The sequence below is a fragment of the Hemiscyllium ocellatum genome, chromosome 2, assembly GCF_020745735.1.
Source record: "Hemiscyllium ocellatum isolate sHemOce1 chromosome 2, sHemOce1.pat.X.cur, whole genome shotgun sequence".
In the NCBI taxonomy this organism is placed as follows: Eukaryota; Metazoa; Chordata; class Chondrichthyes; order Orectolobiformes; family Hemiscylliidae; genus Hemiscyllium; species Hemiscyllium ocellatum.
The window spans coordinates 69,215,314-69,231,400 of NC_083402.1; the positions used below are offsets into that span (position 1 = coordinate 69,215,314).

The 16,087-nt window shown below is 38.1% G+C and overlaps 1 protein-coding gene across 1 annotated transcript in view; it reads left to right on the plus strand.

Annotated features, from left to right (window-relative positions):
• Positions 1-16,087, plus strand: part of LOC132827823 (AP-3 complex subunit sigma-1) — a 92,492-nt gene that overhangs the window by 21,933 nt on the left and 54,472 nt on the right. The window contains exons 2-3 of the mRNA XM_060844564.1: positions 6,017-6,108; positions 6,889-7,000. Coding sequence (XP_060700547.1) covers positions 6,017-6,108; positions 6,889-7,000 — 204 coding nt within the window. The remainder of the gene's footprint in view (positions 1-6,016; positions 6,109-6,888; positions 7,001-16,087) is intronic.

A 16,087-nucleotide genomic window follows, 5' to 3' on the forward strand; every position in this document is an offset into this window, starting at 1 on the left:
TCGAGTCTGTGCCAGTCAAAAACAATCACCTATCTCTTCTAATCCCATTTTTCAGCACTTGGTGCATAGCTGTGCATACATTGGCGTCGCAACTGTGCATCTGATGCTTCTTTAATGTTATGAAGGTCTCTGCTCTACTAAGATGACCTACAAATGCAAATTGTATCAAGACTGTTTTGGAGCTGTAAACAGTGAGCTGAGAGCTGAAGGTATCTTTGGAGTGTCAGTGGCAGCCTGCTTTGAAAAAAAATATTGAATATTGTTAATGAGGGCAGGCCTAGAAATTAATTGCAAATTGTTGTAGTTCTGTTCGCCGAGCTGGAAGTTTTTGTTGCAAACGTTTCGTCCCCTGGCTAGGTGACATCATCAGTGCTCTGGAGCCTCCTGCGAAGCGCTTCTTTGATGTTTCTTCTGGTATTTATAGTGGTCTGTCCTTGCCGCTTCCGGGTGTCAGTTTCAGCTGTCCGCTGTAGTGGTTGGTATATTGGGTCCAGGTTGATGGAGTTTGTGGATGAATGCCATGCCTCTAGGAATTCCCTGGCTGTTCTCTGTCTGGCTTGCCCTATGATAGTAGTGTTTTCCCAGTCGAATTCATATTGCTTGTTGTCTGAGTGTGTGGCTACTAGGGATAGCTGGTCGTATCGTTTCGTGGCTAGTTGATGTTCATGTATGCGGATTGTTAGCTGTCTTCCTGTTTGTCCTGGCTAGGAGAACCCTACTGCGACCCTTAGGACTCATAACGGCACACAAACCAACAGCCAAGCTCAGACAACAACTTACTAGAACAAAGGAGCCAATACCCAACATGAGCAAAACTAATGTAGTTTACAAAATACCATGCAAGGACTGCACAAAACACTATATAGGACAAACAGAAAGACAGCTAACAATCTGCATACATGAACATCAACTAGCCACGAAACGACATGACCAGCTATCCCTAGTAGCCACACACTCGGACAACAAGCAACATGAATTTGACTGGGAAAACGCTACTATCATAGGGCAAGCCAGACAGAGAACAGCCAGGGAATTCCTAGAGGCATGGCATTCATCCACAAACTCCATCAACAAACACATCGACCTGGACCCAATATACCAACCACTACAGCGGACAGCTGAAACTGCGGAAGCGGCAAGGACAGACCGCTATAAATACCGGAAGAAACATCAAAGAAGCGCTTCGCAGGAGGCTCCAGAGCACTGATGATGTCTCCTAGCCAGGGGACGAAACGTTTGCAACAAAAACTTCCAGCTCGGCGAACAGAACCACAACAACGAGCACCCGAGCTACAAATCTTCGTACAAACCTTAATTGCAAATTGTTTTTTGTTCAAAGTACTCAATAGAAGTTCAAATAGATGTTTGAATATTAACTGGGGCCTTTTGGAGTTATGGTGCCAATCAGTCTAACAAAGTGAATGAAAAAGAAAACAAAGAAAAACTAAAGCTTGAACTAATTTTTCAACTGTGTCTAAGTCAGAAGAATTGTGCCTGTGAAAGATATAAGATGGAGGTCTGATTGCTCCTTGGTTATCCTCCCATTATTAACTGATTGAAAGTTCAAAAAATTGAGTCTCAGTTGTAAGTATTGTGAATATTAGCCTCCTAAAAGTTGGTTGCATGTACTGGTAGCTTAAGGAAACCAATCAATATACAATCCTAAGTGCCTGAGGGATTACAGATCATGGAATCTACTTAAGAGGACTGGCCAGTTGCATCACATTTACTTTTCTTTTGATTTTTCCCTAAACTATTTCTCGCTGGCTATCACTGTGCCATTGGGGGCTAGAATCAAAGAAGGTTATGTATAAATCACTGCCATTAATCAGATTACCAATTCTGAAGAATGGTCAATGGACTCAATACTAACTCTACTTTCTCTCCACAGATGCTCCTAGATCTGCTGAGTTTTGCTGGTGATTTCTGTTTTTGTTTCTGATTAGATTACCTTGTTGCTTAACTTTTCTCTCTTTTATAACTACCGTATTCTTTAATAAATTGTTAAATCTTGTTAAGATATGAACCTGGTGTCTGGTATCGGTTATTCACAAAGTCTGTACTGATTATTCAAAAAGACTGGTTAAGAACCATTGGGGACAATTTTGAGGGTCATTAAGTATTTTAATGTTATGATATTGCAAATACAGGGATAGGGAGACTGATTTGACTGTCTATTTTGTGTCATAACAATTGTCTATGTCAGCTAAATAGTGGCAATAGCATGCTATAGGCTGGTTTTGAAATCACTTAGCTCTGTCTATCGGATCAAAACTTTGCAGTCTTGCCACATTCACAATTTGTGGTAGATAGTTAGCAAGTTAAAATTGTGGAGGTACCACAGACATTTCTATCCTCAATGATGACAGAGCGCAACCAGGGATGCAAAAGATGGGGCTGAACCATTCATAGCCATCTCAGCCAGAAATTGGAGCAAATATTTTATCTTGACCACCCCCTTCTCCACCATTCTCAATTTCCTGAGGTTCCACCATTATGGATGCTGATTTTGTTTCAGATTAGATTCCCTATAGTGTGGAATTTAACTTATTTTATTTATTGTGTGATATTAAGAAAAGTGTGTGGGCCCTGACAACATCTCACCTGTGGTACTGAAGCTCCAGAACTAGCCATGACCCTGGCAAGCTGCTCCAGTATAGCTACAAAACAGACAACTATTTGAAAAAGTAAACAGTTTCAATATTACAAAAGTCAGGGCAAATTCAATCCCATCAGAAATTTCTACTCAATCATCCATAAAATATCATTGAACCACTATAATATGCTATTACTGAAAAGTAACCAAGCTGATGGCTCGATTTAGGTTCTGCCAAGACAACTTGAGCTGTAAACCTCATTACTACCTGAAGTTTTGAACTCCAAAAGTAAGCTGAGTGTTACTACACTTGACATTAGGGCAGCTCCAAACAACCCATAAGAAATTGAAGTAATTAGAAATCAGCACAAAAGGAGACGGCTATGATTGCTGAAAGTTAGCTGCGAGAGTTCCGCTGAATAATATTCTGCCCACATTTGCTTTATTGATCAATTTCTCTTCCTCATAATGCTAAAAGTATGGATATTCCCCAGTGATTACTTGGTGTTCAGTTTCATTTTCAATCCTCATGCAATGAAACAGTCTGTGCTGTGTGCAGCAAGATCAGAAGAAATAGGAATACGAGTCTACAAGCCTGCTACCATTCAATAGGGTTATGACTGATCCTACATTCCTCATGTCCACGTTCCTGCCCTTTCTGTGAGATCATTGATTTCTCCTTCTGATCAAGAATCTTATCAATTCCAACGTTAAATATACACAAGAACGCTGCCTTCACAGCTGTTTGTGGTGTGACAAGGAGTTCCAAAAAACTCAACCTTCTGAGAGAAGAAATTCCTCCTCATCTTAGTTTTGAATTAGCACTCTATATTCTGAGACTATGCCCTTTGGTCTTAGACTCTCCCAGATATCCTCTCAGCATTTATCCTGTCAAGCCCCATAAGAATTCCATTTGTCTCGATGAGATCACCTCATTCCTCTAAATTCCAATGAGTTAAGTTCCAAACTGTTTTGCCTTTGCTCATAAGAAAATCCCTCCATACCAGGCATTATCCTAGTGAACCATTTGTGAACTGCGTCCCTTAAGTAAGAGGATTAAAATAGGTCATAGCATCCAGATGTGGTCTAACCAGCAATTGCAGGAAGATGTCCCTACTCTTGTGCTCCAGCCCCCTTGAAATAAGGCCATTAGCCTTCCTGACTACCTGTTGCCCCTGTGTGCTAGCCTTGTGTGTTTTGTGAACAAACACTGTCAAGCTGTCTGTTGTTCCCTATTTAAATAATAATCTGTTCTTTTGTTCTCCCTTCCAAAGTGGAAAACTTCACATTTTTCCACATTACAGTCCATCTACCAGCTTTTTACCCACTTTGTTAACCTATCAGTATCACTCTGTAAACTGTTAGTATCCCCCTTGCAACTTGCCTTTCCATCTATATTTGTGTCCAGACTTGGTTGATGTGTGCATAAATATTATTTGCTATTTACGTGTCAGCCAGTGACAATCGTAAGAGAGGATCTAACTGTGTCTCGGCATTCTCTTCCTAAGTGGCACTATCATTCTCTAATTCCTGCCATCAGCAGTTTTGTCACTTTTGACATTGAACTCAAATGGATCAGCCATAAATACTACAACTACAAGATCAGAAAGGATCCTGGATATTCTGTTACTGGTAACTTGGATTCTGATGAAGTTTTATCACAGTTAGTTATGTAATGTGTTGCTCTTCACCTGCCTAGATAGGGGCAGCTCCAACTGCATTTGAAGCTTAATACCATTCTGCACAAATATCACTCTTCCTTGATGACCCCCTCCAGTACTTTGAACAGTCACTTTCTTCACCATTCGTGTGCTGTGTCTGCTGTGTACCACTCAGAAAATGTAGTAATTTACCAAGGCTTCTTCAATACTTACCAAACCTGTGATCTGTACTACCTATAAGAATTACAGCAGACACATGGAAACCTAAGTACCTTCAAATTATAAGCCATCTTGATTTAGAGCTTTTTTTGCCATTCCTTCCATGCCATCAAGCCAAAGTTCTTGAACACCTTGCCTAACAGCTCTGTGTGAATTCCTATCTTGCAGTGGCTTACTGCCACAATCTTGAGGGCAATTAATGATGGTCACTAAATGAAACAGATTTGTTACTATCAGTGTACACATTCTTTTCATGAACCATAGAAAGATCGGTGGGACATATTTGAGTAAAAAATGTAAATGCACAGGACAGTTGAAAAAATAGCAATACACGGTGAAGCAAGCTAAACTGTAAAATGTGGGAGCAGAAGTATGCCATTCACCCCATCGAGTCTGCTCCCCCCCGAATGAACTTATGGCTGATTTGATGATAATCAACTCCATGTTCTTGCCTTTTCATTATAAGCTTTGATTATTCACAAACTAGATGAGACATCCTTAACCCAAGCACTGGTCAGGCAACATAGCCTTCAGGGCTCCTGCAGAGAACACTATCTCCTTAATCATACTGCATCTAAGACAATTACATCCCTTATTTTTCCCCTCAACTTAAAAGGCTCCTTACATAAAAATGCTGTGGTCACTTTTCTCATTGTCCCTGTTGTCGCAATCTTGTCCACACAGCGTGCACACACCATGTAGTTGTCCAACAGTTAAGAACTGAGGCACCTCAATTTTAGCCTCCTGGGTCGTTATACCTGCCTCCTCTGTGTGTCCCTGTTATTGGGAAAATATTAATGTCTATTATAATGGATAAAATAGCAAAGTATTTAGAAATATTTAAATGGTCAAAGATGTGATTTGTGTATGTGGGCCTGGCGCAGCTCATCTCTGTGTAGACAGGAAAATACAAAGTTACCAGTCTCCACAGCAAGTAAAAATATATCCAAATGTTGTTTCTTTCTCTGTTTTATGTCTTTTAAGTTTGTCGTCACTGTTGTCATGAACCGCTGCATTGGTCAGGGTGTGAATCATGTCATTTGGTCTATTTTGAACATGCACTTTTCTATGAAATCTATATGTGAGAAATCCAGGAATAAATGCTTCAATCTTGTACAACTTAGCCTTGTTGCTGGGCTTGAGTTGCAGTGATATTTTCGTTACATATATTAAAAGGCATTTCTTTTTTCTTTCTATAGGCTTTCAGATTTAAATACATCATAAAACCATGTGTTCCTGCAACAATTTGCTGTGGATTCAAATATAATTCTTTTTGCCTCAATTCTCTCCCCTACTCCTTCACTTCTTGTCAATTTTCCTAAATAATATCCACCCAAAGCTTTGTAGGTGTTTATGGTATGTACAGGAGGTGTTTAGTACTTACAACTCTACTCTTCCTTTTACTATTCAGTAAGATTGACTTTAAGCCTTACAGTTACAAGTGTGCACAAAGTTTTTGTTCTAAAAGATACATTATCTCCCAGTTTGTATGTCATGGCAGGGGGTTTTAAATTATAAATGAACCTGTCTTTATTTACAGAGTGAAGACACACAACAACAGATTATTAGGGAGACATTCCACTTAGTGTCAAAAAGAGATGAAAATGTCTGTAATTTCCTGGAAGGTGGCATGTAAGTAATGTAAATTGTTTTGTTTGATCCTTTTCTTAGAAAATAATTTGCACAGAACAGTTTACTTATAATTTACCACAGAGAGTTTTAGTTTATCTGTGTATAGAATATCACAGAAAATGGATCAAATTGCTCAAAGAAATTTAGAACCAGACTGCATATTATGTTACAGTGTATTAGATTAACCTAAGCTCTCAACAATTTCTAGTGTTAACCTGATGCTATGTTTTGTTCAAGGTATCAGGGTTGAGGGATAACACTAATTTATTTTTCCCCCAGATCACAAGTTTTGATAGTATTATGTTTTCATATGCATGTTTTGGTTGTAGATATTCAAATGTTACACAGTTATTATGTTAAACAAAGTTGACTTTCAGATCTACCTACCTGAAATGGTTAGTGTTTTGACAACACATTACACTTTTGTGCAGAAATTTTCAAAGTGTAAATGCTGCACATTATATGGTTGAAACATGTTGTATGCTATAAATGACTGTGCCTGTACCAAAATACACAGTGTAGAATTGGGGTTATCTAAAGATCACATTGCAAGCAGTGTACATATTCAGGATTTGGGTGGCTTCCTGAGAATTTGGAGAGTGGAAATCAAAATGCCAGCTTTGTGTTGCTCATGTTGAAAATAAAAAATTGTTCCAAATTTATATTCATTTAGAAGTCATTTCAAGATTAAGTAAAAAGTTCTGTTAGTCAAGCTCAATAAAAGCTGTGGCATAAAATATGTAATGAGTTTTTTTTCTGTAATTTTCTTCTGTTTTTTAGGTTAATTGGAGGAGCAGATAATAAACTTATTTACAGACATTATGCAACTTTGTATTTTGTCTTTTGCGTGGATTCTTCAGAGAGTGAACTGGGCATCCTGGACTTAATTCAGGTATGCATGCATTGTCTTGCAGGTTTGAGGAATCTGGTTAAGAAAGTTTGATCACAAATCACTTTAGCTGTTTCTGATGCGAGTGAATGGAACCTGCAATGGTTGCTTGTTGAGCATTATTTGTTAGGTTTCTATATTAACATTAATTGTCATTTAGTGAGGACCCCAGTCAAAAATGAGTGATAACATGACTAGAGTCATAGGTTGTGCAACATGGAAACAAATCCTTCAATCCAACTTGTCCATGCTGACCAGATATTCTTAATTAATCTAGTCTCATTTGCCAGCATTTGACCTATATCCCTCTAAACTCTTCCTATTCATATATCCATCCTGATGCCTTTTAAATGTTGTAACTGAACCACCACTTGCTCTGGCATACACACATCACTGTGAAAACATTGCCCTTTAGGTTCCTTTTAAATCTTTCCCCTCTCGCCTTAAACCTATGCCATCTCGTTTTGGACTCTTCCACCCAAGGGAAACAACCTTGGCTATTCACCCTAAACTAGACCGAACAAATTGAGGAGTCTGTTAGAATGCAGTGCTTTTATTATTAACTTGTATCATGAATGACAACATCTAAAACAAAACACATGAGGGAGCACTTTTCCCACCTAGCTCACAATAGGGAAAACATCTGTGCTGCCCCACTTTGTGATAGTTTCAATGCAATACTTCCTTTTAATTTCACAAGAAACAACTCATACTGGATACTAAACCTGTTTGTTCCGACTTTAGTTACTGTATGAAATGGTATTGTTTTATTACAATTTAGTGCTATTTATAGTTAGGGGCAAATAACCCCTGTGGTTAGTTCAATCTTTGATTGTGCTGAAGCATTGCATTGACCTATGTGCACATTATGGTTTGGCAGTGATAAACCAATTCTGTACAGTGATTTAGATCTGTGAGTTTTGGAGAAAGATGGTCCCTGCTGTTTTTGTCCTGTTTAATGACTGGGCGTCTGAAAAAATGTCTAATAGCATAAGTGATATTGATTTGCTAGTCAGCCTTGAAGCCTCTTTCATTTAGCTAATCTTGGTCAGCAAAGATTGATTTAACTAATTGTTGCAATTTGGATGATTTTTATATTTTCTAATCAACCTGTTCAGAAATTATCTCACACCTCTAGAGCAGGTGGGACTTGAACATGGTGTGCTGGCTCAAAGTTAGGGACACTACCACTGCACCAAAAGAACCTTCCTTTTGAGATTATTGAAAAGTCCACCCAATTTCTGGCTGCCATTGCAGTCAGCAGTCTGTATAAAGAGACTATGATAATGTGGTAGAATGCAGGGTTCCTGCACCTGGTCCAGGAGACTTGAGTTGAAGTCCCACCTGCTCCAGAAGTGTGTAATAACATCTCTGACAAGTTAATTAGAAGAAAAATGAAAGAGATGAAGAAGCTCTGAGGTGTAAATTGGTTAATGTTGGTTGGAAGAATACACTTAAAAGTAGAAACAGTAGGGAGGCAATAACTAACTGTAAAGAAATAATATTTAGTATACAACAAAAACATTAATGCTTAATTTATGGATATGAAAGGAGTGTGTTCCAACCATGGCTAATAAACAAAGAATAGTATTGAAAAGGCCAATCAAGTACCAAAGAATGGTATGCCTAAGGCTTTATAATTCTGCAAAAGATCAAGGATAAGATTAAGAAAAGAAAATAGAATATTAAACAAAACTAATGATACAGAAAAACAAAAGGTAAATGTTTTTATAGGAACGTGAAAAGGGAAAAGATGAGCAAAAACAAATATCCATCCATTGTTGGTGGAGTCAAGACAATTTATAATGATAGATAAGGAACCGGCAGAGAAAATAAATAAATCCTTAATATCTACCTTAACAGATGAAAATACATGAGTAACAACATAGAATAGAGAGACTGGTGAAAACCAGGAACTGCAAGAACTTAATGTAAGCTAGAGAAATTAGTGACAATTAAATTGAATAAATGTCCTGGACCTGATGAATCTACAAGCATGAAAGTTGAAGAAGGCATGATTCTACAGACTCAGAATGGTCCTGGCTAATTGGAAGGTGAAAATGAGACATCACTATTTTATGAAAGAAGACAGCTGGAAAGCAGGATGTTATAGACTTGTTTAACTGAATGTCAGTCACAGGAAAAATGCTAGAATATATAAAAGGATGTGATAACAGGGCTCTTAATAAATAATGTTAAAATAATCTCTGTCTTTGACTCTAATGGTAAGATTGGGCAAATTTGTCTTCTGAGAAGGCTTCCACAAATGCAAAATAGCCTCTCATTGTCATCATTCTTGTATCATTCTACAGCATGAAGTAGAACCTGCTGTTGAAGGAAATGATCAAATGTCTCTATTATCTGGTCATCAAATGCAAAAAGAAGAAATAGCTGGGCACTAGGCATTAATGATTTACATTAGGTGCCATAAATATTGTCTCCTTTGAGATATCTTTGGATAACAATAAATAAAGGGTGAATTGATGATGGGATACTGGCCCCTGTGGAGTTACTTTACTATCCACCTTCCACCAGTCTGAAATGGTCCATTAACCTGTTTTGTGACACTCGGCCTATTCTGCATCCATGTTGCTACTGTGCCATTTTTTCGTGAGTGAAACTTTTCTCAAATGTATGTTGTGTGACATCATCAAATGCTTTTTGGAAATCCATGTGCGGCGCATCAATTCTGTTGTCTTCATGACTCCTTCTGTTGCCTCATTTAGAACAGCTCCACAAAGTTAATTAACCTTGATTCCCCCTCAAAAAGTCAATGCTAGCTTCTTTAACACTTCACCTTTGTCCACATGACTATTAATTTTGTTCTGAATTATTGTTTCTGGAAGTATTCATGCCACCTTTATTAAACCAATTGACCTGTAGTTACTCCGATTTAACTTTCCATCCTCTTTTGACTGAGGGTATGATGTTTGTAATTCTTCATGCCAATGATTCCCAAGTCAAAGGAAGACCAAAAAATTATGGTCATTGTCTCCACAGTTTCCATTATTGCATTCAAGCAAACTGAGGGGGATGTCATATCTGATCCTAGTGCCTTATCCTCATCCTCATTAACTACAGGGACCCTGTTTAGTGCCTCCTCCTTTTTGATTTTGAGCCCTTGTAGTGTCTGAATTAACTTCTGTTTCTCCATAACTGGTATACTTTTGTCAGAGTTCCACAGTGCCATGTGCCTCAGACTATTTCAGATGATGACCCTTCTTAAGGCCCTGACCTCCACATTGTAGAGCATAGCTTTATATTATCTGTTGTTACTGGGGCAGATTTAGTTCTTCAAATGACCTGAATTTGTACTCAGCTAAGTAAATAATTGAATATAGTGCACAGGTTAAATAAAATAATTGTTTTGTTTCAAAAAGTGTTGAAGGGAGGAGGAAGTACTTTCTTCTAGAATATCCTATGCCATCACAGGTGGACGGGGTTAATTATGCTTGCCTTCATTGCTCAGATCATTGAATACAGAAGTTGGGATGTCATGTTGAGCTTGTACAGGATATTGGTGAAGCTATTTTTGTAGTACTATATAAACTTTTGGTCTGCTATGGGAAGGATATTATTAATTTAGAGAAGGTGCAGAAAAGACTTACTAGTATGTTACCAGAACTGGAGGGTTTAAATTAGGCTGGGACCTTTTTCACTGGAGTATAAGTGGTTGAGGGGTGACATTATATAGTTTATATAATTATGAGAAAAGTTGAGTATCTAAGGTCTTTTCCCTAAGGTGGTGGAGTTCAAAACTCTGAGATATATTTTTAAGGTGAGACAAGAAAGAGGTAAAAGGGACCTGAGGTGCAGAGTAGTTCGTATGTGGAATGAACTACCAGAGGAAGTGGTAGATGCAGGCACAGTTACATTTAAAAGACATTTGGACTGGTACGTGAATAGAAAAGGTTTAGAAAAATATGAGCCAAATGCAAACGAGTGAGATTAGTTGGCATGGACGAATTGAATTGAATGATCTGTTTCCGTGCTCTACGATTCTGACTCTAAACTTTAACTTTATTCAAGCTTTGGAGGTTTCCCTGAAATCCAAAAGAAACCATAATTTCCAGAATCTTATAACTAAAGGCTACTGCACTGCTTACTCTGTGCGCTAGTAAAATTCTCCTGATGTAAACAATTTTCCATTAACCTGCAAGCATGCACACATACTTTTTAAAAGAAAAATTCACCATGGCTACAGAAATACTTGCAAGCTAATCATGAAATTTCTTTATAGGCACAGTCCAAAATTCAATCTCTAAACTGACACCATACACCACACAATCTGTAATCATGCATCTATGTGTCTGTAATAGCTATCAGATGTTATTTATTTATAGTTGTTTTATCTATTTTCTTTTGAATGTCACATGCATTAAGATGCAGGGTCTTTAGTTTTATTCTTTTATTGTCTTGACATTGGGTCGACAATCGCATTTTCTCATTTTGCCACATGCTCAATTTTCAAATTGAATGGCCATAACAACAAGTTCCGTTTAAACAGCCTGGAATTTTTGTTCTTAAATTTCTTCACACACTTCAATGGATTATGATCAGTGCTTATGCTTGTCTCAGATACATTACTGGTAACATAAACATTGAAATGTTTTAACGCCAACACCAAGCTCAATGTCTCCTTCTCAACAGTCTAGCATTTCTGCTGATGACTGTTCAATTTCCTGCAGAAATACCCAGTAGGCCTTTCTTTTTTTTCATTGTCTGCCTGTGAGAGCACCGCATTGATAGCCAATCTTGAATGGCTTTGCATAATTAGGTGTGGCTAATACTGGGGCAGTGGTTAAGATAGTTTTCATGCTGTCAAATGCCTTCTAACGATCTGCTGACCACTGAAACTTCTTACCTTTCTTTAGCAAATCAGTGAGTGGAGCAGTCACACTGCTAACATTCGGTACAATTTTCGATAAAATCTACTCAATCCCAGGAATCATGGTACTGCTCTTTTCGTCGATAGTATTAGGAAATTCCCCAGTAACCTTTGATTTTGCATTCTGTGGGGCCCAGGAAGGTAACTTGAACTTTGGCAAATTCACTTCTAGCCAGGTTTATACTAAGCCTGCCTCCCGAAGTCAATTGAACAATTCTGATAAATGCTGCAAATCTTTCCTCCCAAGTGTGACTAAAAATCACCTAGTCATCAATATAAACTGCACAATTAGGTAGTCTGGAAATGACCTTATTGGTTAGTCTCTGAAATGTGGTTGGCACATTTTTCATACCAAATGACATGACTTTAAACTGATATAGTCCATTCAGCGTTATGAAAGCAGAAATTGTTTACACTCTTTTGGACAAAGGTACCTGGCAATATCTTCTCAGCAAGTCCAACTTAGAAATACAAGTTACATGTCCCAGCTTTTTAACACAGTCTTCCAAACGCAGAATCAGATATGCATCAGTCTTTGTAATGGCATTGACTTTGCGGCAGTTCACATGTAACTGTTGGTTATCATCTAGTTTTGGTACCATTACTATGGGTAAGCTCCAGTTGTTGTAACACGTTTTGACTACGTTGTCTTGGAGCATGCATTCAATCTCCTTTTTGAACCTGTATTAACAAGAGTTACGCCTATAAGGGTGTTGCTTAATCAGAACAGTATCTCCTATGTCTACATCATGCATAATTAGGTTCGTACTTCCCAGCTTATTTCCAAAAATTCCACCATGTGATAGTAATAACTGTTTCAGGTCATTTTGATTTTCTTCTGGAAAGTAACTCCATAGTTTATCCCAATTTTGGACAACTCCCTCATTGTCCAGTTTAATTTGAGGAATGTCCAGTTTTCTGAACTTGGTTCTTTACTCTTTGTTGTAACCAGTAACACAATCTCTTTGACTTTCCTTCCCTGTCACAATACCTTTTGAGCATATTCACATGACACACTGTGAGATTTCTTTCTGTCTGGAGTCCTTATCAAATAGTTCATCTCACTCCATTTCCTTTCTACTTGATAAAGTCCTCTAAACCTTGCTTTTAAAGGTTCACCTATTACTGGAAGTAACACTAACACCATATCCCCGATAGCAAAATTGAGTTTTTGATTTCTTGTCTGCTTCCTGTTTGATTTGTATGCTGTGATACCTTTAAATGCGGTCTAGCCAATTCCCCTGCTCTATTTAATTGTTCCCTAACGTTTGACACTTTGTCCAAATATGTGGTCTCTGAATTACGATTTACTAATTTCTCCTTAATCAATTTTAGCAGTTCCTTACTTCGTGCCCAAAAATTACTTCAAATGGGCTGAATTTGGTGGATTCATTTGGTGCACCTCTAATCATAAAAAAATACGAACTGAGTTCCCTAATCCCAGTCATCTGGACAGTCTTGACAATAAGTCCTCAACATGGTCTTTCATGCCACCTTTCCAACGCTGCCTGTAATTCTGGATGGTATGCATCCAGGAATTGTTTTATTCCTCAACTGTCCATAACTTCCTTAATAATCTTGATGTGAAGTTTTACCCTTGATCTGATTGTATCTGTGGGTAGTTTGTATCCAGTGAAAAATTTGAGTATCTCCTCTACAATCTTTTTTAGCTGTGATAATGCATAATGGAATGGCCTCTGGGAATCTAGTGGACACATCTATTATTGTTAACTAATACTGATTCCCACCTTTTATTTTAGGTAGGGGTTCTACATAATTAAGACTCTTGTGAAAGATTCCTCATATGCAGGAATAGGTGTTAAAGGTGCAGGTTTTCCAATTACTTGACATGTATGACATATCTGGCAAAATTCGGCTACATCCTTGTACGGTCCAAGCCAGTAAAAACGTTTTTGTATTTTAGCTTGAGTTTTTCTCCTATATGACCCCCCTTCTGATAGTTCATGAGCCACCTGCAACATCTCCTTTCTATTGGAAATATGACTGGGTGAATTTCTGCCCATTTCATATCTGCCTGAAAGTGTGATGGTCTCCATTTCTTCATTTAGACATCATTTTTAAGATAGTAATATTCAGGGATATATTCACTTTCTTTTTCTGTGTATGCCTTTTGATCAATCGCTTTAAATTTTAATCTTTCTGCTGTAACTGAATTAATTTATCTGAGCTAAAGTTGTCTGCTTTGTCATCTGTGTGCTCCTTGTTTGTGTCAACCACCTGATCAAATAGGGTCTTGGCTTTGTTATCAATATGCTATATCAATATGTTTCAACTGGTGAACTTGTGATCTAGTTACTACGCATTTGGGAAAAATCCTAGGATATGTGTCCTTCAATAGTTCAGTAGCTTGAGTTTCCACTGGCTTTTCAACCACAGTAGGCAGCACTTTTACCTATATACCAGCTATATCGTTAGCTAGGTCAAATTGTATTCCTAAAGCTGAGTTTGTCCAGTACTCTTACCATGATTTCTGCACTCTTCACTGGACACTGTAACCTCACTCTACATATTTGAGCGCTTCTTGTCTCACTGAATTCCTGTTACTAGTATCTTTTTCTGGTAGTATTCAGTCCTTCAGAGGTACATAACTCCTCATCAAAGATAGTATCTCTCAATATTACAACCTCTTTATCTGCTGCTCTTGGCCATTGTAAGTAAAGTGGCCTATGCAGGTATATAGTTTAAGAAGATCTGGCACTTCCTCTTTAACCAACCTCTGACCCAGGTTGTACATTCTGGTGCAGATTTCTAGCCTCCACTGTCCTTCTGTTAAAACGCTAACAAAATTCAGTTGCTTATCCTTATTTCCTACATCTTGCTTCCTAGGACATTCCCTAAACCGATAACAGTGATTTTATGTGGCCTACTTTATGGCAGTGAAAACACCAGAGCTTTTAAGTTTCCCTTTTACTCTGTGGTAAGTTATCCCTATGATCTTCACTGAGGTCTATCTTTCCTTACCATGTGAGGACTTCTCTTTTCCCCAACTTCTTTCCCTCAAGATTGAAATTGATTTTGGAAACCAACCTTTGATTTATAGACAAACTCATAATCATCAGCCATTTCAGCTGCTAATCTTGCCATTTTAACTCTCTGCTTTTCCACATAAGTCCTCACTACTTCAGGAAGTGAATTTTTGAGCTCCTCCAAAATAATTATCTTTCGAAGAGCTTCATCATTTTGCTCTATTTTTAATGCCATTATTCACCTATCAAAATTACTGGGTTTGATTCTTTCAAACTCAATGTAGGTTTGACCAGGGTCCCTCGTTAGATTCCTGAAACATTGTCTAAAGGCTCTGGCACAAGCTTCTATGCACGTAAGATGGCTTTCTTCACATCCTCATATGCCCCAGATACCTCCCCTGACAGTGATGCAAATACCTCACTTGCTCAGTCTACAAGTTTTGTTTGGATCAACAAAACCCACATGGTCACTGGCCATCACATTTGTTTACCCACCTCTTCAAGTGAGATGAAAAAGGCTTCCACATCTTTCTCATCAAATTTAGGCAATGCCTGAATGTATTTAAACAGATTCTCACCAGGCCTTTGGCTACCAGGGGTTTGCTTTTTCTCACTCAGCTTACCTTCAGCCTTCATTTGCATTCTTTTAAGCTGATTTTCCTGTCTAAGTGTGAATTTCTGAAGTTCAGACTACCTATCTTTCTTCTGTTCCCTCTCTCCTTTTCTCTTTCTCTTTTTCTTTTTGTTCTGCTAAAGTAATTCTGTCCTTTTGTTTTCATACTTTTTCCTCTGCTTTTAATTGTAATTCAAACTGTTTAATTTCTTTTGCCCTTTCCTTGTCATTTGCCTCTAACTCAAGCTGCTTCCTTTTCAATTCAATTTTAACCAACTCTAAATACACTAATGGAATTTCCAGCAAATTTAAATGTTGAGCTATTGCTGTAATCGTCTCTCCTTTCCTTACAAGGAGGCAACTCCAACTCCAGCTTGTCTGCTAATTCCAGCAATTTGGCCTTATTCACCTTTTGTAGAACTCCCAACATCACTTCTTCCAACGCCAGAAAACTCATGATGACTGAAAGAGCCATTGCTATTCCAAGCACTGTTTAAACCAACCAAAATCGACACCCAGGACAAAAGACCTGCTACTTGCAGCTTTAGAGCCCAACAACGCAAATCCCAATTTGGAACAGTAGAACAAATCCTACAAAGAGA